This window comes from Entelurus aequoreus, linkage group LG09 (assembly GCF_033978785.1).
Source record: "Entelurus aequoreus isolate RoL-2023_Sb linkage group LG09, RoL_Eaeq_v1.1, whole genome shotgun sequence".
Lineage (NCBI taxonomy): Eukaryota > Metazoa > Chordata > Actinopteri > Syngnathiformes > Syngnathidae > Entelurus > Entelurus aequoreus.
In genome coordinates this window covers 26,314,577-26,337,423 of record NC_084739.1, presented here as the reverse complement: position 1 = coordinate 26,337,423, position 22,847 = coordinate 26,314,577, and the positions used below count along the sequence as shown (strand labels likewise).

General features: G+C 41.9%; 1 protein-coding gene across 1 annotated transcript in view; it reads right to left on the bottom strand.

Moving 5' to 3' along the window:
* cfl1l (cofilin 1 (non-muscle), like) overlaps window positions 1-22,837 on the bottom strand; it is a 33,101-nt gene extending 10,264 nt beyond the window's left edge. Inside the window, exons 1-2 of the mRNA XM_062058460.1 lie at window positions 22,691-22,837; window positions 4,437-4,502 (exon numbers count right to left, since the gene is read on the bottom strand). Of these exons, the coding sequence (XP_061914444.1) occupies window positions 4,437-4,439 (3 nt within the window). The 5' untranslated portion in view covers window positions 4,440-4,502; window positions 22,691-22,837. The remainder of the gene's footprint in view (window positions 1-4,436; window positions 4,503-22,690) is intronic.
* Window positions 22,838-22,847: the final 10 nt, after the last annotated feature.

Genomic DNA, 22,847 nt, shown 5'->3' with positions numbered 1-22,847 from the left:
TAGTTGCCTAATTAATGAATTGGAAAGAAAATGTTATGACAGTAGCGTATGTGTGTGGCCGTGAGGTGAGTGACGTCAGTGAGTGTGTGGGCGATAGAAGAGAGGGAGCGGTAGCGTGAGTGCCGGCGGGGACTAGTTTGTTTTGTATTATTTTGTAGTTTATTGTCAAAATATACACTCCCATTGTCCACTTAAATATTTCCAAGATATTTCTTTATTCTTAGACAACGGATTCCCTTCCGTGATTGGTAATTTCTATGGACACAGAAATTACGTCACCTAAAATTCCGTTTACGGCACATAGTAATGTCGTAATTCAGCTCTGAGTGTGACACTTAAGATTCAGTCCTACACTTCGCTGAAAGTGTGAGTAAGACGCTTGATAACTAACTTAAGTGCAGCTTTCAGCGAATAATTTATTTATTCTTAAGTCAACTCTTAGCAGACTTCTTAGGAGTAATTCTAAGAAGCTTGATAAGTACGGCCCCTGGTTTCCAATCACATAATCCAGGTGTGTTAGTCCGATTTTCAAAAACCGAAAACGATCGGATTAAGGTGTTCCCATGGGTTGTAGGAGGCCTATTTAGAGCCAAACTATTTGAGAAATCACATTAATTTGGTGCATGGACATGTACTGAGTGTCAGTCAGTACACATAAGGAGGGTGGATCGATCCATAAATTGCTGGTGTCAATACCTACATGTGTGTGCTGGAAGAGTTAATGTGTCAAAATTCCTTTCGTCCAATTAGTTCATTAGGTCTTCAAAGAATTATGCATTTTTTTATTCTTATAGCCAGACCTAACGGCACTGGGTTTTTTTTTAACGTGCATGAGTCCTGGCTCCTTTTAGACTCGTAGGGAAATGTAATGGTGCCTAGTTAATGTTGAGCCAAAAGCGGAAAAATAGCAAGCAAAAAGGCAAAGAAAAGCTAATATGTCCGATGTCCAAAGACAAAACTATTTTATCTTTGATGACCGTGAGCAGACGTCACTGGAGTGAAGGCAGGCTGGCGTGCTTTGACGTAATTTGTTTCATGAAACAAATTACAGTCACAGAAAGAAAAAAAAAGAAGCCAAAACTTACAATTTCAGAAAACACAAAAACAGAAACAATTTAAAATGTCATAAACCATCCACTGAGTCTTCACTTCCTCATTCGGGCTCTGCGGCTTTGAACAAAATGATTTGCTGACTTGGCTGTCAATCTGTGATTTTTTTTTTTTTTTAATCAGTTTTCTGAAATTGAAATTTGTTTCATGAAATGCTGGTGTTTTGCACTTTACGCCACTGTAAATGTGTGACATTTCTTCCTACATAAATGGTAGTATCAATTGAGTAGAGATATTTTTTGGCAGATTGCAATCAAGTGTACTGTATATTCTTTTACGACAGTTTAACCTTTTTGACCTCGGGCCCCAACTTTTCCACTGCAGAGGGGCCCGAGGCCAACTCAAATATTGACACTGAATTGGTAATCTTACTCCTCATATTAAACTATATTCAAAAACTATATCCAACTTACTTACATTTTACAACCTTGTCAAATATGAAAGCATTCATAAATATTTATTCAACACAAACCTTATGCTTAGATCAGGCTGATAGGGTACTCAAATATACTGCATAAGAAGGGACTTATAAATAACTGACAAAATAAATGTACATACAATTGTGTTGCGCTAAAATTATCTAAAATACACGTTTCTTAAACGTCAATAAAATCAAAGTGCAAATAAAAACAGCTTTACCACATTAGTCATAATTTTTGCGATTAATAAACATCTGTGACTTTAAAATCAGACTACAGTTTGTCATTACTGCCACACATGGTGGAAAAGTGTATCACAACTGTGTACCGCTGCTGCCCATACCGACCACAGCTGACGAACATCTTTTTTTGGCGGCCCTTGCATCCCAATAATGGGTGGTTAAACACCATTTTATAACATGCTCTGATTGATAGTCTTCAATTAAAAAATGTTTATCAGGCTGAATCGCACATTATGTATACATAGAAAGGGTTAAGACATTGTCATGCAGCAAAATAAATATGATTAACTTGTACAACATGTAATGTACAGAATACCAGGAGCATTTATTTAGGTATAAATATCACATTTTGCATTACCAAACATTTTTGACAACCAACTCTGGTCGTAACAATCCACATTTTGTGTGATTGCGAGAAACTGGTATCTAAACATGGTGGCGCTCCCCCTCTGAATGCAAATGCTTCTACAGCAGGAATACAGATTATGTATTCCTACAACATACAAAATCTGGAAGGACACCAACCCACTGCAGGTATTTTTTTATTCTCATTAAAAGTGTGTTCGTTCTTTGTGTTGATCTGTTTAAAAAGCATGTTTAAAAAACATGTAATTAATGCAAACCAATTGTCCAGTCATGGTAATAAAAACTTAAATTATCTGTCTAGAGTACACTTATTGACAAAAAAAATAGGTCTTCGATTAATTTTGAGTTAACTATGGACAAACTGATTAATCACGATTAAATATTTCAAACACTTGACAGCCCTAATAAATATATGTCTGCATATAAACAGTATATGCATGTGCAGGGGCTGTTTGCAACTTGCTTCAAATGAAAAGGTTACATTTTTATTTTTTTACAACTACACTTTAATAAAAATTACTCATCAGCCCGAGTCACTAGTCAAGCTTTAAGGCTTGTGACTCACCGCTGTCTCATACATGCAGTGAGCATGTGCCCAAACATGTACCCAAGAACCTAAGAGAAGCAACTAACAATCAGCAGTCATGTTAAAATAGAATATTAATTCAATAATAGCCAACATGATCTAAACTTTGCCAAATAGCCATCATTAGCTGACAAAGCTAGTGCATGTGTATTACGCGTTGCGTCGTTTACATGCTCAAAGCCAGAAAAGGGCGGGATAGAGTGCTTCCAAAAGTTTTGAAAAATTAGCGCCCTCTAGGCAGCGACATGAAAAGGTTACACACCACCTTGCTTAAGGGCACGCTGAAACTGTGCCAGTTCGACTTAATGCAATTTGTACATAATACAATTCAATCATGTCATGGTTAACTTTACCCTTTAAAATAAGTTTAGTTTGAATGAGGTTGCACTGCATTAAAATTATATAATGTAATGTTTTGCCGGGATGCAACAATAAACGATACAAGAAATTATACAAAAATGTATCATTATATCCCTAATGTTTTGGCATCTCAAACTCCCAAAATGTCAGGTAGCACACCAGTCCACAAAATGACAACTTTTTTTAAAGTAGTCCTTTAAAAACAGCAATTAAAACGTTTTGACTCACCAACCAAAAGCTGTCTGGTAATTTTGATGTCCACTAATATTAGATTGGCACAACTGACCTTTACAGCCGAGTGAAAGGGTTGTCTCTTTTCATAAATACATCTAAGACCAGTTTTATATCTGTAACAAATTTTAACCATAATTAGCTTTATTTAAATTTGGTCAGACGGTGAAACAAGTAAGGCAGGTGTCACCACTAAGTGATGTCACTAAATAGAATTAATGTTATTTAAAAGATCCTATTTCATAATTGTAAAAAGTTTTTGGTAATGAATCACATCAAAATCTTGACAATTAACATTTGAAGATATTAAATATAATTAAAAGCAAACATGAAGCATTTGTCATTGGTCCAGTTAGCACAGGGATTCTCAAAATGCTGTACGCAGACTTCATCCAGTTGTATGCCCAAGAATCACTTAAATATTGAAACACTGTTAAAACTGTGTGTAATGTTACACTACTGCCTTGTTTTTGATTAATATTTAGGCCAACTGTCCTACAGTATTTTAATGTTGGTCAATATGTGGTACTTGGTACCACGGATTAAGCACACATGTCGCACTGTGACACCTTTACTGAAACTTTCTAAATAGGTTAGGAGTCTCTTTGTGGTCATTTCCATTATGAAAGCTGACACTTGTCATGAAGAACTGTCAGAATGATTCTTCGCATTGATCATACGCCACCGTACCTGGATAGACGCAGGTAGTATGGAAAATTAAACTGGTTGAAAACGAGGCAGCTGACACAAAATGGCCGTAGCTTCCTTACTTCCACATTCTTGTCATTGTGGAACATGTCGGCGCGAGCAAGTTTGCCCTGAGGGACTCACACACAGTCTAAGTGTCAAGCTCAAACAAAGCAGCCACCATTTTGGAGACTAAAACCAAACAAGGAAGAAACTAATTCCTCCATCAACCAACCAATTTGGTTTTATGCTTACAAAAAAAAAATCCACTTCCTTGTAACACAACAGAGAGAAAATTACCCTCTAGAAGCAACTTGAAAAGACTTTTTGTTTGAGAAGCACATGTCAGGACGAGTGGAATGCTGTGAAAAGGTCATAGGTCACAAAACAGCAGCAAGGAGCTCAACCAAATTGAGTCCAGCTTAAGTTACTCACCATTTTTGCTTGAGGTGTGTGTAAAGACGGCAGGCAGCAAAGAGACGATGGCAGCAGTAGTCACACCTTTGAAGGGTTATAGGCAAGGAGAGCAGGTTAGACTTGTAGAGGTGGAGCTACAGGATAAGCCCCTCCCCCCTCATCCCAGGTGTGTCGGTTTCGGCACATGACTCCGTGCATTCAACATTATCTGACAATCAGTACTTCATTCCCAATCTATGGAGGCGCCTGTTTTTATCCTTCACTTTACAAACATTAATGTCACTCTATCGGTTTTTTAAATTTATTTTACAGGTAAGGATTTTCTTTTTCAGACAGGTAAAATCCCAGCTGGAGTCATGGTGGGTGTGGCTCGTGGCAATGCCCGTATATGGACAACAAACCTGCCCCACAATCTGAACTGCAGCTGAGATGCGTTCAGTGACCTTATATGGTAAAACGTAGGATTAGGACAATGTTGTGTCAAAAGGGATTGAGCTGAACAGGGACGCGTGTCCCCGTGGAATTCCATTTGTCTTTGTCTGAGAAGAAGTAAAAACAACACTTTGCCACATTAGGTTATGCTTCATTGATCACATCGACTTAGATGATGTAACTAAGTCACACTACCGGTTGTGTGTAGAAGTGGCCAAAGTTTTGGTGACCAAAACTTGAGTCATAAATACACGCCTCACTGTCGTCGTCACGATTAGGGATGGGCGTTACAGTCAATGATGGTATTAATTGCAATATTTGTTACTTGAACATTTTCCAAATTATTTGAAATATTTTGTCAATGTGCCTTTAACTTGGTGATCGTGATTATAGACAGGAATACACAGCATATAGATTATAGACGAACGTGACAAAATCTGTATCAAGTAAGTTATTTTTTAACATTATTATTTGTATTGCATATGGGCTCCATCTAGTGGTATGCCAAATACTCACTTCATTAAAGTACAGTGTTTTATTTTCCTATATTTAAATGGTAAATGGGTTATACTTGTACAGTGCTTTTCTACCTTCAAGGTACTCAAAGCGCTTTGACACTATTTCCACATTCACCCATTCACACACACTGATGGCGGGAGCTGCCATGCAAGGCCCTAACCACGACCCATCAGGAGCAAGGGTGAAGTGTCTCGCTCAAAGACACAACGGACATGACGAGGTTGGTAGAAGGTGGGGATTGAACCAGGAACCCTCAGGTTGCTGGCACGGCCACTCTCCAAACCGCGCCACGCCGTCCCCAAACACAGTGTTACTGTTCAAACTGTGTGTAATAATACAGTGGCCAAAAATATTACATAAACTTGTTAAATAAAACCTCAAGCTTGTTTTTAATGAACACTTAAGCCTACTACACTACTGTATTTTAATGTTGGGCCATTATGGTGGGACTTGGGAGAGCCAAGTGTTTTCTGAGGTGGTACTTGGTGGAAAAAGTTTGAGAACCACTGGTTTAGATTAGGGCAACTACTTTTGGCTCTCTTTTTTCCGCCCACAAAGCTCTCCTGTGTCCAAGGATTTATGTCCTTGGTATGTAAACCACATAACAATTCATAAGGTTTTGGTCTTTCTCGAACATGCATACAGATACAATATGGTACGTCACATATTTCCAATTTCTCATTACATGTCAGTAAGAGTGCCCTTTTCTGTTTCATAGCAATTTCACACACATTTGTTTGTTCACTTCTGTACTCAATTTGTAGCACAATAACATTAAATAAATAATACAAATCTCATGAACAAATATTTGTTTATAAGCCGTGATTTACATATAGAGTTTCAGCTGGGGCCCCTAGGCAATTGCCTAGTTTGCCTACCTAGTTTGCCTACCTAGTTGCGACGGGCCTGATCTTAGTAAAATCACGCAGTCTCTCATTCAGACAGTAGAGAAAGGTAATCACAGTAATGAAAATGATCATAAAATATCAAGGAAGTAATATTCTGAGTAATGTAGTGCCATGATTTTTTTATTTTTTTTAAATCAGCACTTAGTAACTTTACAACCATCCATCTATCCATCCATCTTCTTCCGCTTATCCGAGGTCGGGTCGCGGGGGCAGCAGCCTAAGCAGGGAAGCCCAGACTTCCCTCTCCCCAGCCACTTCGTCTAGCTCTTCCCGGGGGATCCCGAGGCGTTCCCAGGCCAGCCGGGAGACATAGTCTTCCCAACGTGTCCTGGGTCTTCCCCGTGGCCTCCTACCGGTCGGACGTGCCCTAAACACCTCCCTAGGGAGGCGTTCGGGTGGCATCCTGACCAGATGCCCGAACCACCTCATCTGGCTCCTCTCGATGTGGAGGGGCAGTGGCTTTACTTTGAGCTCCTCCCGGATGACAGAGCTTCTCACCCTATCTCTAAAGGGAGAGACCCGCCACCCGGCGGAGGAAACTCATTTCGGCCGCTTGTACCCGTGATCTTGTCCTTTCGGTCATAACCCAAAGCTCATGACCATAGGTGAGGATGGGAACGTAGATCGACCGGTAAATTGAGAGCTTTGCCTTGCGGCTCAGCTCCTTCTTCACCACAACGGACCGATACAGCGCCCGCATTACTGAAGACGCCGCACCGATCCGCCTGTCGATCTCACGAACCACTCTTCCCTCACTCGTGAACAAGACTCCGAGGTATTTGAACTCCTCCACTTGGGGCAAGATCTCCTCCCCAACCCTGAGATGGCACTCCACCCTTTTCCGGGCGAGAACCATGGACTCGGACTTGGAGGTGCTGATTCTCATCCCAGTCGCTTCACACTCAGCTGCGAACCGATCCAGTGAGAGCTGAAGATCCTGGCCAGATGAAGCCATCAGGACCACATCATCTGCAAAAAGCAGAGACCTAATCCCGCAGCCACCAAACCGGATCCCCTCAACGCCTTGACTGCGCCTAGAAATTCTGTCCATAAAAGTTATGAACAGAATCGGTGACAAAGGGCAGCCTTGGCGGAGTCCAACCCTCACTGGAAACGTGTCCGACTTACTGCCGGCAATGCGGACCAAGCTCTGACACTGATCATACAGGGAGCGGACCGCCACAATCAGACAGTCCGATACCCCATACTCTCTGAGCACTCCCCACAGGACTTCCCGAGGGACACGGTCGAATGCCTTTTCCAAGTCCACAAAGCACATGTAGACTGGTTGGGCAAACTGCCATGCACCCTCAAGGACCCTGCCGAGAGTATAGCGCTGGTCCACAGTTCCACGACCAGGACGAAAACCACACTGTTCCTCCTGAATCCGAGGTTCGACTATCCGGCGTAGCCTCCTCTCCAGTACACCTGAATAGACCTTACCGGGAAGGCTGAGGAGTGTGATCCCCCGATAGTTAGAACACACCCTCCGGTTCCCCTTTTTAAAGAGAGGAACCACCACCCCGGTCTGCCAATCCAGAGGTACCGCCCCCGATGTCCACGCGATGCTGCAGAGTCTTGTCAACCAAGACAGCCCCACAGCATCCAGAGCCTTAAGGAACTCCGGGCGGATCTCATCCACCCCCGGGGCCCTGCCACCGAGGAGCTTTTTAACTACCTCAGCAACCTCAGCCCCAGAAATAGGAGAGCCCACCACAGATTCCCCAGGCACTGCTTCCTCATAGGAAGACGTGTTGGTGGGATTGAGGAGGTCTTCGAAGTATTCCCTCCACCGATCCACAACATCCGCAGTCGAGGTCAGCAGAACACCATCCTCACTATACACGGTGTTGATAGTGCACTGCTTCCCCTTCCTGAGGCGGCGGATGGTGGTCCAGAATCGCTTCGAAGCCGTCCGGAAGTCGTTTTCCATGGCTTCCCCGAACTCCTCCCATGTCCGAGTTTTTGCCTCCGCGACCGCTGAAGCCGCACACCGCTTGGCCTGTCGGTACCTGTCCGCTGCCTCAGGAGTCCTATGAGCCAAAAGAACCCGATAGGACTCCTTCTTCAGCTTGACGGCATCCCTCACCGCCGGTGTCCACCAACGGGTTCTAGGATTACCGCCACGACAGGCACCAACTACTTTGCGGCCACAGCTCCAATCAGCCGCCTCGACAATAGAGGTGCGGAACATGGTCCACTCGGACTCAATGTCCAGCACCTCCCTCGCGACATGTTCAAAGTTCTTCCGGAGGTGGGAATTGAAACTCTCTCTGACAGGAGACTCTGCCAGACGTTCCCAGCAAACCCTCACAATGCGTTTGGGCCTGCCAGGTCTGTCCGGCATCCTCCCCCACCATCGCAGCCAACTCACCACCAGGTGGTGATCGGTAGAAAGCTCCGCCCCTCTCTTCACCCCAGTGTCCAAAACATGAGGCCGCAAATCCGATGACACAACTACAAAGTCGATCATGGAACTGCGGCCCAGGGTGTCCTGGTGCCAAGTGCACATATGGACACCCTTATGCTTGAACATGGTGTTCGTTATGGACAATCCGTGACGGGCACAAAAGTCCAATAACAACACACCACTCGGGTTCAGATCCGGGCGGCCATTCTTACCAATCACGCCTCTCCAGGTTTCACTGTCGTTGCCAATATGAGCGTTGAAGTCCCCCAGTAGAACGAGGGAATCACCCGGGGGAGCACCCTCAAGTACTCCCTCGAGTGAATCCAAAAAGGGTGGGTACTCTGAGCTGCTGCTTGGCGCGTAAGCGCACACAACAGTCAGGACCCGTCCCCCCACCCGAAGGCGGAGGGAAGCTACCCTCTCGTCCACCGGGTTGAACTCCAACATGCAGGTTCTGAGCCGGGGGGCAACAAGAATTGCCACCCCAGCCCGTCGCCTCTCACTGCCGGCAACGCCAGAGTGGAAGAGAGTCCATCCCCTCTCGAGAGAACTGGTTCCAGAGCCCTTGCTGTGCGTCGAAGTGAGTCCGACTATGTCTAGCCGGAACTTCTCCACCTCGCGCACTAGCTCAGGCCCCTCCCCCCCAGCGAGGTGACGTTCCACGTCCCAAGAGCTAGCTTCTGTAGCCGAGGATCGGACCGCCAAGTGCCCTGCCTTCGGCTGCCGCCCAGCTCACATTGCACCCGACCTCTATGGCCCCTTTACAACCGTCATACAATATTTACAGGCCAGGGTACAAAGTCTCTCAATGGAGGAAGCTTGCACTTGACCACCAGGTGTGCAGTCACACACACTAGCACCGAACCACAATGTGCTACATCATAACACGTCATAATCCAGCGGCCCGCTGGATGTTTTCAAACTATATTACTACGTGACCATAGGAAGCGCTGCTTCATGCAGAGAAGGTACGGAACCCAGTGGGCGGGGCAACAACAAACCTGAGACCTGGCAAATGCGAGTTTCAGACAGAGGCAGATTTCTACAACAAAGTTCTGCAGAACAATGATATTATATCGAATAAGTGGATCTTTTTTTATCCTTTTGCTTTTATTTTTCGCTGTGTTTGTTGCATATTTATTGCTCTTGCTCAATTATAAAAGATGGCAATCAAGTAGGTTGTCTGGAAAGTAAAGGAGCAACGTTCATATATTTAACATATTCAATGTTTTATTGTTCATATTGTAAATCCCACATTCTGTATTTTTATGTACACTCTGACTGTAAGTTAAAGTTCATTCCGTTTTTGAGATTGTCTGTTTAGTTTTTTTTACTGAAAAAGACACTCAGAATGTACATGAAACTACAGAATGTGGGATTTACAATATTGACTATGAAGAATAAAACACTGAATATCCAAAACATGCCCAATGCCCCTCTACTTTCCAGACCACTTCAAGGACCGACGCCCTTTAAAATTGAGTAAGAACAACAAACGCGGTGAAAAATAAAAGCAAAAGGATAAAAAAAAACATCCACCTATTTAATATAATACTGTTCTGCAGAACTTTTTTGTAGAAATCCGCCTCTGTCTGACACTCACGTTTGCGAGGTCTAAGGCTTGTTGCTGCCCCACCCACTCTGTCCTGTGCCTCGTTTGCATGAAGCAGCGCTTCCTATGGTCACCGTAGTAACCCGTATGTCACTCAAAAGTGCAGATTTTAACCATTAGAATCCTTTCTATAGTTTGAAAACATCCAGCGGTGGTCAGGTGCTAGTGTGTGTGACATCACACCAGTCGTTGTGTGTGATGTAAAACCTGGTGGTCAGGTGCTAGTGTGTATGAGACGTCACACCTGGTGGTCAGACTTCAAACTTGACATTGACTGGTTCTGAGACCGGATCGATTGCTTCAGCCATAATTTACCGGAAGTGAGTCTTGCTTTTTGAAGCAGCAAATTTTTCAATAATGATTTTTTCAGCATTGTATTGTCCAACACATTCTGACTGGTACACACAAGCTATGGAGATGATATCAGTAGAAAAAACTGCATTTAGTTTAGATAATAATAAGTCATATATTGGAATATGGGATCCATTATTTAAATTTGTTTTAACTATTAAATTAACCAAAAATATGACTTATTTTATCTTTGTGGAAAATATTGGACAGTGTGTTGTCAAGCTTATGAGATGCGATGCAAGTGTAAGCCACTGTGACACTAAATAAATAAATGATAAATGGGTTATACTTGTATAGCGCTTTTCTACCTTCAACGTACTCAAAGCGCTTTGACAGTATTTCCACATTCACCCATTCACACACACATTCACACACTGATGGCGGGAGCTGCCATGCAAGGCGCTAACCAGCAGCCATCAGGAGCAAGGGTGAAGTGTCTTGCCCAAGGACACAACGGACGTGACTAGGATGGTAGAAGGTGGGGATTGAACCCCAGTAACCAGCAACACTCCGATTGCTGACACGGCCACTCTACCAACTTCGCCACGCCGTCCCCACTATTGTTCTTTTTTTTTAATTTTTTTTTTAAATAAATGTCTGTAATGATAATGTCAATGAGGGATTTTTAATCACTGCTATGTTGAAATTGTTACTAATATTGATACTGTTGTTGATAATATTCATTTTTGTTTTACTACTTTTAGATTGTTCTGTGTCATGTTTGTGTCTCCTCTCAATTGCTCTGTTTGCTATTCTGAATGTTGCTGGGTCGGTTTTGGAATTGGATTGCTGGGTCGGGTTTGGTTTCGGAATTGGATTGCATTATTATGGTATTGTTGTGTATTGTTTTGTTGGATTGATTAATTAAAAAAAAAAATAATTAAAAAAAAAGCATTGTATTTTTTTACACTGAATTTTTATACACTGAATTTTTTTACACTGAAGTTTCATACACTAATTTTTTAATGAAATAGTCAGCATAATTTGATGTAAAAGTAAATGCAAAAAATTCAGTCACATAAACCACATTTTTAAAAAAACCTGCCGTAATAAAGACACAAATTAACCTCCATAGTAGTGTACATAGATATGTGTCATTGGTAAATGTTTTTATTTTATGTGCGTGTGCTTGGACATCTCACAAAGAAACTCTCTGCTATTGTACAGTCATGTCCACAAGTACATCACACAAGCATGTGACATTACAGTGCTGGAGGCGCACCCCTGCCTCGGCTTGCCACGGCTCCAACAAGAATGGCATCCAAATTCCAGCACGTGTCCGAGCATGCACTTGTACCTAGCAGCTTGCCTTGCGTGAAATAAAAACTGGGACTTGTATTAAGGAGTGAAAATGTTTTGTATCAGTAAACGCAAACAGTTGACCATTCGCATCCTACAGTTTTACATTTTGGGTCTTGTCCACTTGTGGTACATTGTGTACCTTACTTTGTTATACTCTATACTTATCTATTGTATCACTTACTTTAACATCAGCGCTGCTACTTACACGACTGTGGCTGTTATGGTAACACTTTAACTGTGAAACCATGTACAGGCAATCCTTGTGTTACGACATTTCGTGGTTACGAATGTGACACACTCCCCTCAATTAATTCATACTGTTCAAAAAGACACAATGAAGTTGTTACGTATGCGTGGCGTAGGTGAATGAATCCGTAGTCACATGTCGCTACACTGAGGAAGGAAAACGTCACTTCTGTTCTTTTTAATTAACTTTCGGGAGTGGTGGCAGTGCGTCAAGAAAAAGGAAAGTGAAGTGTAGTTGGATTGAAATGCTCATAAAGTTGAGTAATTACCATTGGCTGCAGTAAGGCAGCACACAATTAATCAAATTTTAATTGTGATCACGATTTTGGCCGCTATGTTTAAATGAGGAGGATCGTCTGCAATATTAACATTTAAAAAGCACGCTCTGCTGCATATCATTTCAAGTACTTTCACAACCAACAGTCAGCCAACCACCAGGGGCAACCGAAAGACAGTGGACTTACTGTATGTGAGAGCAAGTAGGAGTGAGTTAGAGGGTGACTGACGGTTGAACAGCTGGTCGCTCGTAGCTCCCGAAAATATTTGGAAAAATAAATGCATTTATACATTGGTGCCCTTCTCTCCTGTAGAGTGACCCACATTTTAAAACCGGAACACATCCGCACGCCTCACCGTTCTCTAAGCATTCTCCCGCTCATTTCCGCAAACCCGGAAATGCTCTTGCGCGTATAAACCAACAAACGCCACAACAAGTTGCACGGCAACGCTGCGTTGGTGTGCACATATAAACAAAGTATTGAGCTGCGGCGCCAGGTTAGGCATTAGAAACACTTCCGTTCTTTCCTCAACCGCCATTGTTTGCCCGCCATGTAAAGGTAGTTACGGTTGCTCACAGAGCGGTTTAAAATAGAAAAGGCAATAAAAATATGTTTTACATAACATAGTAAAATATTTGTGATTAATAATTGTGATTTCAATATTGATAAAAATAATTGCGATTATAATTTTGGCCGTAAGCGTGCCCGGTCCAAACTTGGGGTGGGTGTATCTATCTAATTATCAATAGTATACATATATAGTTCTGTAACTCAAAACGCTTGTTTCTCAAATCATTGAAATTAACTGAAATCAATTTAATTGGTGCCCAGAAAAAGCCCAAAACAAAACAGGCCCATCTCTAGCCTCACGGAGGAGTTTAAATGCACCAAGGTGAGGCTGAGCATGACACTGACTGAGTCTCAAGATGAGGTGATCCGAGCGGTTGCTCCCAGACTGACAACCGGGAGGAAATGGATCCCATCTGAGGCCGTACAACAAGCCAAATCTGCTCTCAGGCATGGAGACATAGTGGGACAAGTGCAGCACGGAAGAGGTGGGTTTGGACTTGGGGCTAGTCGACCCACATGGCACAAGGCAACATCAGCCCAGAGGAGAAAGCTGGTGGTTGATCAGGTTCGACAACAAGAGGAGGCAGACAGATGTGCAACAGCAGTGGCACAGTCCAAACAGGGACAGTGGACTAGCTGGGAAAACCTGGAGCATCGTAAGCTCACATGGAAAGATCTTTGGGGAATGGAAGGGAGCCAAATCAGCTTCATCATCAGAGCCACCTACGATGTTCTTCCCACACCCAAGAACTTAAACCAATGGTTTGGAGAAGATCCTTCTTGTGCACTCTGTCAAACCCCTGCAACACTCCATCACATCCTCACTGGCTGCAAAATCAGTTTGTCTCAAGGCCGCTACACCTGGAGGCACAACCAGGTCTTGAGACAGCTGGCGATCACCCTGGAGGAAAGGAGAAATAACAACAAGGCCCTCCCTCCCCCAATCCCTAGTCACTCAATCACCACTCAGTTTGTAAGAGCAGGACAACTCCCACCAAAACCATCTGCAAGAGTGGAGGCAACCCTTCTGGACTCTGCCCGGGACTGGAAAATGCAGGTTGACTTGGACCACACACTCATCTTCCCGCCTGAAATCATTACAACCAGCTTCAGGCCGGACCTGGTCTTGTGGTCAACCTCCCAGAAGACTGTGTTCATTGTTGAACTAACTGTACCATGTGAAGCAGCAGTTGGTGAAGCATATGAGCGCAAACAACTGAGGTATGCGGACATAGCAGCCGAGGCAGAGCAGCGCGGCTGGCGTGCCCGAGTGCTTCCAGTTGAAGTCGGGTGCAGAGGCTTCGTTGCTACGTCCACAACCAAGCTCCTCAAAGGAATGGGATTGAGAGGTCAGGCCTTCCGGCGGGCTGTCAAATCGCTGTCGGATGCTGCTGAACAAAGTAGCAGATGGATATGGTTCAAGAGAAAGGACCCAAACTGGGCTGCTAAATGACATCTAGGGGTAAAGGCAGAGGGGGGCACACCTGGGACGCCAGATGTCGCCGTTGAGCCCTCCGGAGGTGTCGTGGGCCTATCGACGAAACACCAGTGAAGGAGGGTGCCCACCTGAAGACCCCAGTGAAGCTTTTTCCCCTAACCCCCCACCCCCCACTCAACACTAACTGCTGATTAATCTGAGGGATTGTACTATCTAGTCCTATGAGCTCAACTAATAACATGCGTTTTAATAAGGAAAACAACGTTTTTTGTTTTGTTTACTTTAAATTTTAGATAAGAAATATTGTATCATAAACAATACAATTGAACAGTGGTTAACTATAGGGCCGGTGCCAATTGTTGGGTTGTAAGCGACACCTAGAGCAGGGATGTAAAGCTCTTTTTCATCGAGGGACACATCACAGTCAATGACTGCCTTAGAGGGCCGCATGTTACAGTGAATACATATTACTATCAAAGTTATACTCGCCTCATAATGTTATTACACAATTGCTTATGCATTTGATTATTAGATTTTTTACGTAAGAAATGTTGGCTTGCTTTGAAATAGTCAAGATGACAAGCAAATATTTATATATTTGTCAAGATGACAAGCAAATATTACTTAGTTTTACAAAAATATATAACTATATATATATTTGTTGCATGATCGAATATTAAAGTTATAAAAATATGCACTTTCATGCAGTACATACATTTTTTTAATCAAAATGATTAAAGGTACTTTATTGACGCACTTTATTTCCAGACTTGCGCAGGCCACATCAAATGAAGTGGTGGGCCACATCTGTCCCCTGGGCCTTGAGTTAGACATCTGTGCACAAGACGGCTACCAAAAATACCTGTTTCTCAGCTGTGGTTCGTATGTAATGCACTTTTCTATCCCTTGTGACAGTAATGATATCAAACAAACCTTAGGCATAACAATTCTGACTGAATTGATTGCTCTTTATTTTCTTTTGTTTTGAACTACAGATTGTGGTTTTTATCTATGAAAAGCACTTCCATGCATCCATTTTCTACCGAGTCACCCACATCTGCGGTCCTCTCCAAGGTTTCTCATTGTCATCCCACTGGGTTGAGTTTTTCCTTGCCCTGATGTGGGATCTGAACCGAGGATGTCGTTGTGGTTTGTGCAGCCCTTTGAGACACTTGTGATTCAGGGCTATATAAATAAACATTGATTGATTGATTGATTGATATTTGATTAGTATTTATTTTTGTAATCAGCCTGACCTTAGTCTTGATAATAATCTTTGTGATTAACACATGGTTTTGTATCATCTGACAAGGTAGTAGGTTAGATATAATTATTTAATACGTCTAAAATCAAGAGTAAGAAAACTAACTCAGTGTTATTATTTGAGTGGGCCCCAGGCCCATCTGTAGTGGAAAAGTTGGGCCCTCAAGTCAAAAAGGTTAAGATCTGTCGCAACAGATCATGTTATGCAATGTATTTTGCCAATGCTCCTAAGCCTCCCTTGGTTACATTTCCTGTTGCTAGGAGCATTGAGTTTTAGCCACACCTGTTTCCGTGTTATGATTCGTGGCTCCAGCTGCTATCAGCTTATTCATGCCTCCTTTTTATACCCATGACGCTGTGCACTCGGCGCGGTCGAATTCCTCGCTTTATGCGACATGTTACTTTGTGGTCTGCAAGTTATATGTTCTGTTTGCTGCTGAGCAATACGCTAAACATAGCCAAGGTTAGCCTTAAGCTATTTGTGTGCTTCCAGCGGCACTTTTATTATTTGTCTTCTCTGAGGCTTAAAGATTGCGCTTACCTACACGCTGTTTTCCTGCCTGCCCTTCCGCATCCTGGGGAACACAAACTTGCAACGACATGACCCAAACGTGACAAGAACCCCTGCAGTAGATTGTACTACTAACAACTACAGTCCCGGTAGTTTTAATACGTAATGTTATAATATTGTATAACATTTACTTCTTAGAGTGGTTTTCTAAGAATCTACGGTATGTCCTTCGAGCTGCCTCTCCATCAAACGCACCATTATCAGTTTTTCCATATTTTCAAGGATAAACTTCCCAAATTTAGATTTTATTTTATCATTCATAGCTGGTGTCAGATTCATTCTGCTTAATTATAGTGCAGACTCGCAGTGATATGGTTCAATTCCATTGACAAGTTGGCGTCACGCCCTGTCATATTTTAGATGATTTATTTCTTTTATTCAATGAATATCATCTACATCTTATTCTCAGTACTGTCCTTCACACTCACTTTCTTTCTACCCGTGGTTGTAAAACAAAATTATGTCCATCTCTAGCTATAGGCTAATGCTGGCGAGTAAGACCAGATGTTTTCGGCAGATCCTACAGGGTTCACACGGTAAGCGTGTGTAAGTTCATGTGAGCACAGCGTCTTGCTCAGTCTCTGCTGCTCACCATACTTGCCAACCCTCCCGATTTTCCCAGGAGAGTCCCGAATTTCAATAACCTGCCCGAAAATCTCCCCGAGCCACCATTCTCACTAATTTCTCCCGATTTCCACCCAGACAACAATATTGCTACACCATCCTTCGCTCAGCGCCGTTTCCAGCCGGACAATAATAACTGTTACACCTCAAAGTCGAGCACGGCATTCCGAACAGAAGCAGAAGAAGAGACATCATGTCTCAGACATGGCGAGTAAGAAGAGAACATACGCCTGTCTGTTTCTGTATAAGCAATGTCTTAATTTCCTTCTGATGATTACTTTTATTTCTATCATAAATTGCATAGATTTAAGACTAATCTATGCAATGTATGCCTTTTTTGTTTTTGTTGTATTTTTTGTTATTTATTGTACTTATTGAACTATCACCAACATCCACAATTTGCACGGGTACTGTGGACAACTATTTAATTTGTTACATATACATATACTGTACGTACACACACACACACACATATATATATATATATATATATATATATATATATATATATATATATATATATATATATATATATATATATATATATATATATATATATATATATATATATATATATATATATATATATATATATATATATATATATATATATATATATATATATATATATCAATCCATCCATTTTCTACCGCTTATTCCCTTCGGGGTCGCGGGGGGCGTTGGAGCCTATCTCAGCTACAATCGGGCGGAAGGCGGGGTACACCTTGGACAAGTCGCTACCTCATCGCAGGGCCAACACAGATAGACAGACAATATTCACACTCACATTCACACACTAGGGCCAATTTAGTGTTGCCAATCAACCTATCACCAGGTGCATGTCTTTGGAGGTGGGAGGAAGCCGGAGTACCAGGAGGGAACCCACGCAGTCACGGGGAGGACATGCAAACCCCACACAGAAAGATCCCGAGGCCGGGATTGAACTCACAACACACACACATATATACTGTATATACACACACACATATACATACACACATATATATACATGTATATATACACATATAAATATGTAGACATACACATATATATATATAATTATATATACATACACATAGGGCTGGGCGATATATCGAATATACTCTATATATCGCGGGTTTGTCTCTGTGCGATGTAGAAAATGACTATATCGTGAGTATTTGAGTATACGTCCTCACTCAGTTGCTTTTAGCTGTGGGCATTACACTTCAGGCTTTTCTCACTCTTTCTTGTCTCTCCTTCTCACAGGAGTGATAAAACAAGTGCACCTTGTTACATACGTCACATACTGTCGCGTGTGCAACGTCATACGCTCTCGCGGAGCAGCGAGGTTGCGGCATGGAGCGGCGTGGCGAAGTTGGTAGAGTGGCCGTGCCAGCAATCGGAGGGTTGCTGGTTACTGGGGTTCAATCCCCACCTTCTACCATCCTGGTCACATCTGTTGTGTCCTTGGGCAAGACACTTCACCCTTGCTCCTGGTGGGTGCTGGTTAGCGCCTTGCATGGCAGCTCCCTCCATCAGTGTGTGAATGTGTGTGTGAATGTGGAAATACTGTCAAAGCGCTTTGAGTACCTTGAAGGTAGAAAAGCGCTATACAAGTATAACCCATTTATCATTTATAACGTTAGCAGTGGAAGGTGTGCAAGCGAAGCGGTGCGAGTGGTAATACGAGAGAGAGAAAGATGCGAATCTGTTAACAAATGGAGGAAGAATAATTAATTCCCAAGAAAAACAGCATGGGTCCATCGTCTGGCGGTGGTTTGGCTTTAAGCGGGAAGATGTTGAACAGACAACCATAATATGTCAAGTATGCGACAAAAGTGTTGCTACAAAAAAATAGCAGCACTACTAATTTGTACTATCATTTGAAAAGTCACCCGCTAGAAAATAAGGAGTGCTTGAAACTCTGCATGTCAACATCTCCGGCCGGTGCCACACCCAACAAAATGCAGAAGCAACCAGCACTGACCCAATTGAGCCCGTCGTCTTCCATTTCCAGATCAACACAGTATGAAAAAAATAGTCAACAACAGAAGGAGATAACGTCCGCAGTAACCTACCACATAGCGAAGGACATACACTATTTGATTTCCTATTATGCAGCTAATTTTTATTTGACAGTTATTGAAATATCTTGTGTGACATCATGCACAAAAGTTCACTTTGTTTTTAACTATTGTAGTGGCGTTCTGTACAAAAAGTGCACTTTAATTTAGTGTTGTTTTGATATGTCATCTTAGTGACATCATGCACAAAAGTGCACTAATAGCTTGTTTTAAAATGTCTCTAACAATCTTGCACTTTCTGTTTTGATATTACACGAATGTTTGTGCCACTGCTTAATAAATACAGTTTTGGTAATTTGACTTAGTTGTGATTTCCCTCTCTGCATGAAAGTTTAAAATGAGCATATATTAATGCAGTATGAACAAGAATGTTTTAATGTAGACACATATAATCATCATACTGGTGTGATTATATGCATCATGTGTAAATTCAAGGCTAAGGCAAAATATCGCGATATATTGTGTAATATCGAGATATATATTGTGTATCGTGACATGGCCTAAAAATATCGAGATACTAATAAAAGGCCATATCGCCCAGCCCTACATACACACATATATAAATACATATACAGTACAGGCCAAAAGTTTGGACACATCTTCGCATTCAATGTGTTTTCTTTATTTTCATGACATTGTAGATTGTCACTGAAGGCATCAAAAACTATGGATGAACACATGTGGAGTTATGTACTCAACAAAAAAAGGTGATATAACTGAAAACATGTTTTATATTCTAGTTTCTTCAAAATAGCCACCCTTTGCACACTCTTGGCATTCTCTCAATGAGCTTTAAGAGGTTGTCACCTGAATTGGTTTTCACTTCACAGGTGTGCTTGACGCTCATCGAGAGAATGATGCACCAAAGGCAAAATACATCATTAAAGTCTAAGATTCTGAACGGCTTTGTTTGAAGAAGGTTTGGACGGCAAGATTATTTTATAAATATCTCTGCCATGACTCCATGGAAGGATTTCACATTGTTGGGACTTATGGGGATCCCAAATACACAAAATCAGGTACCAACAGGTAAGAAAATTTGGTTTTGCATAATATGAGCACTTTAAAGTAGTCATGTTTGAGTGGACATGGCCTTAGCAGCATAGTGGTCTCATTATTGAGACTTCCTCCTTCCGATAAGCTTATCTCTCACAGGGTAAAAGGTAAAGAATTGTTCTCCGCACATAATAAACCTATCAATTACACAAGGCCAAGTACCAAAAGATTTCAAGATAGCAAGAGTAACTCCCCTCTTTAAAAAAGGAAGCAAATTAGAACCTTGCAACTACCAACCTATTTCTTTTCTCAGTTCCATTTCGAAAGTAATGGAAATAATAGTTTATGAACAGGTCGATAGTTACCTTGCCACTAATAAACTCATGTACAAATTCCAATCCGGCTTCAGAACTAACCACTCCACTGACACATGCCTTCTCTATCTGAGCGACCACATCAAACATGAGGTGGACACGGGCAAATACTGCGGAATGGTCATGCTGGACCTTCAGAAGGCCTTTGACACCGTTAACCTCGCTATACTGTTGGATAAGCTCAGAGCAATCGGATTTGATAAAACCTCATCAAGCTGGATGCAATCTTACTTGGAGGGGAGGAAACAGGTGGTAGAGGTGAACGGCACAGTGTCGTCCCCCCCTCTCAGTAAGCTGTGGAGTCCCCCAAGGCAGTATATTAGGGCCTTTACTGTTCCTAATATACATAAACGACATGTCATCAGCATGCGATTGTGAATTGTTCTTGTTTGCGGATGACTCGGCCCTGCTGGTATCCGGCAAGGACAAGTCACAGGTGGAGAAAATCGTCAGTGCTGAACTCTGTAGAATTTGCACCTGGCTCGCTGACAACAAGCTGTCCATACACTTGGGTAAAACGGAATCCATCCTATTTGGGTCCCACATCAACCTTAAGAAAGTCAGTGACTTCACTATAAAAGTGGGTGACATTGTTATCACCAGGAAAGATGAGGTCACCTACCTAGGTTCCATTCTAGAGGCTAATCTTTCCTGTGATAAAATGGCAACCAAGGTAATCAAAAAGGTCAACCAACGAACGAGATTTATCTATAGAATCTCCTCTCTGGTCAACAAAAGCACCATGACGATTCTAGCGAGAACTCTCATTCAACCCTTTTTCGATTACGCATGCACCTCCTGGTACCCTAGCACCTCCAAAACCCTCAAATCTAGACTAGAAACACCCCAGAACAAGCTGGTCAGATTACTTCTAGACCTCCACCCCAGATCACACCTCACTCCTACCCACTTCTCCAAAGTGGGCTGGCTCAGGGTGGAGGACAGAGTAAAACAACTTGCACTGAGCCTAGTCTATAAAATCAGCTACACCTCCCTGATACCGAAGTACATGTCAAACTACTTCCTTAACGTAAATGACCGCCATAACCACAACACCAGGGGGAGCTCCACTAACCATGTTAAACCCAGATTCCGATCTAACAAAGGTCTTAACTCATTCTCTTTCTATGCCACATCAATATGGAATGCACTCCCAACAGGTGTAAAAGAAAGGGCATCTCTATCCTCCTTCAAAACCGCACTAAAAGAACACCTCCAGGCAACTTCAACCCTAAACAAACACCCTCCCTTCCACATCCTACCTCCCCGGATTGTAAATAATCAAATGTAAATAATCAAATGTAGATACTTATTCTTATGCTTTCTGATCTATCTATGTCCACTACTTGCTGTACATATCCTATCAAGTCAGTCCTACACTGTTCCAATGTCCATTTCTCTGATGATGCAATTGTTTATGACTGAAGTGTTGATATCAACCAAACCTAACTTCAGTATTCAATGTACATACTCTGATGATTATCTTGTGTGATGACTGTATTATGATGATAGTATATATCTGTATCATGAATCAATTTAAGTGGACCCCGACTTAAACAAGTTGAAAAACTTATTCGGGTGTTACATTTAGTGGTCAATTTTACGGAATATGTACTGCACTGTGCAATCTACTAATAAAAGTTTCAATCAATCAATCAATCCCTTTTTATTACTCTTTCATGAATTGTTTGCATCTATTCCTTTTATGGCTGTGGTGTACAGTATGTGGCCTTCATGTTTTCCTGTACAGTGTAGGTGACTTTTAAATGTTAATTTAGGTAGATAGAAAAATTGATATATATATATATATATATATATATATATATATATATATATATATATATATATATATATATATATATATATATATATATATATCATCCATCCATCCATCCATATATGGATGGATGGATGGCTTCGTATTTACTATATTTTAGGAACATAGCCGGTACTACATTTTAAGACTATAGCTGTCTGACTTTACAACGATAATAATACTAATTGTGTTCCAATAAGTCCATGTGCGCCCCTATGATTTTTTTTGTCATGTAAACAAAATATGTATCCCAAAGTATGATGAAATGCAGCTCTACCAAAAATACATCATAACATTGTCAGTAAATTCATTTGATGAAATGTTAAAGCAACCGTTTACCGTGAACATTTAGTTGCATGACGGGCCTAGTCATTCTTTATTGCGGTTACCATACCGTAGGTATACAATATCTATGACGGTTACGTCATTGATCCAATAAGTTGAACCCCATTTTAACGTCTCCATACAACAACATATATACAAGTCTTCTACGTACCTTTTTGTGTGTACAATCCACGGCCGAGATTATAAATCTAGATTTACGTATATGGAAAAGTCACATTCCAACGTGACTCAGAAAATTCGAGTTAACGACGATGCGTATGCTAATACGTATGGGCTCTGAGTGAGTGAACAAAATGAAAACTGATTCG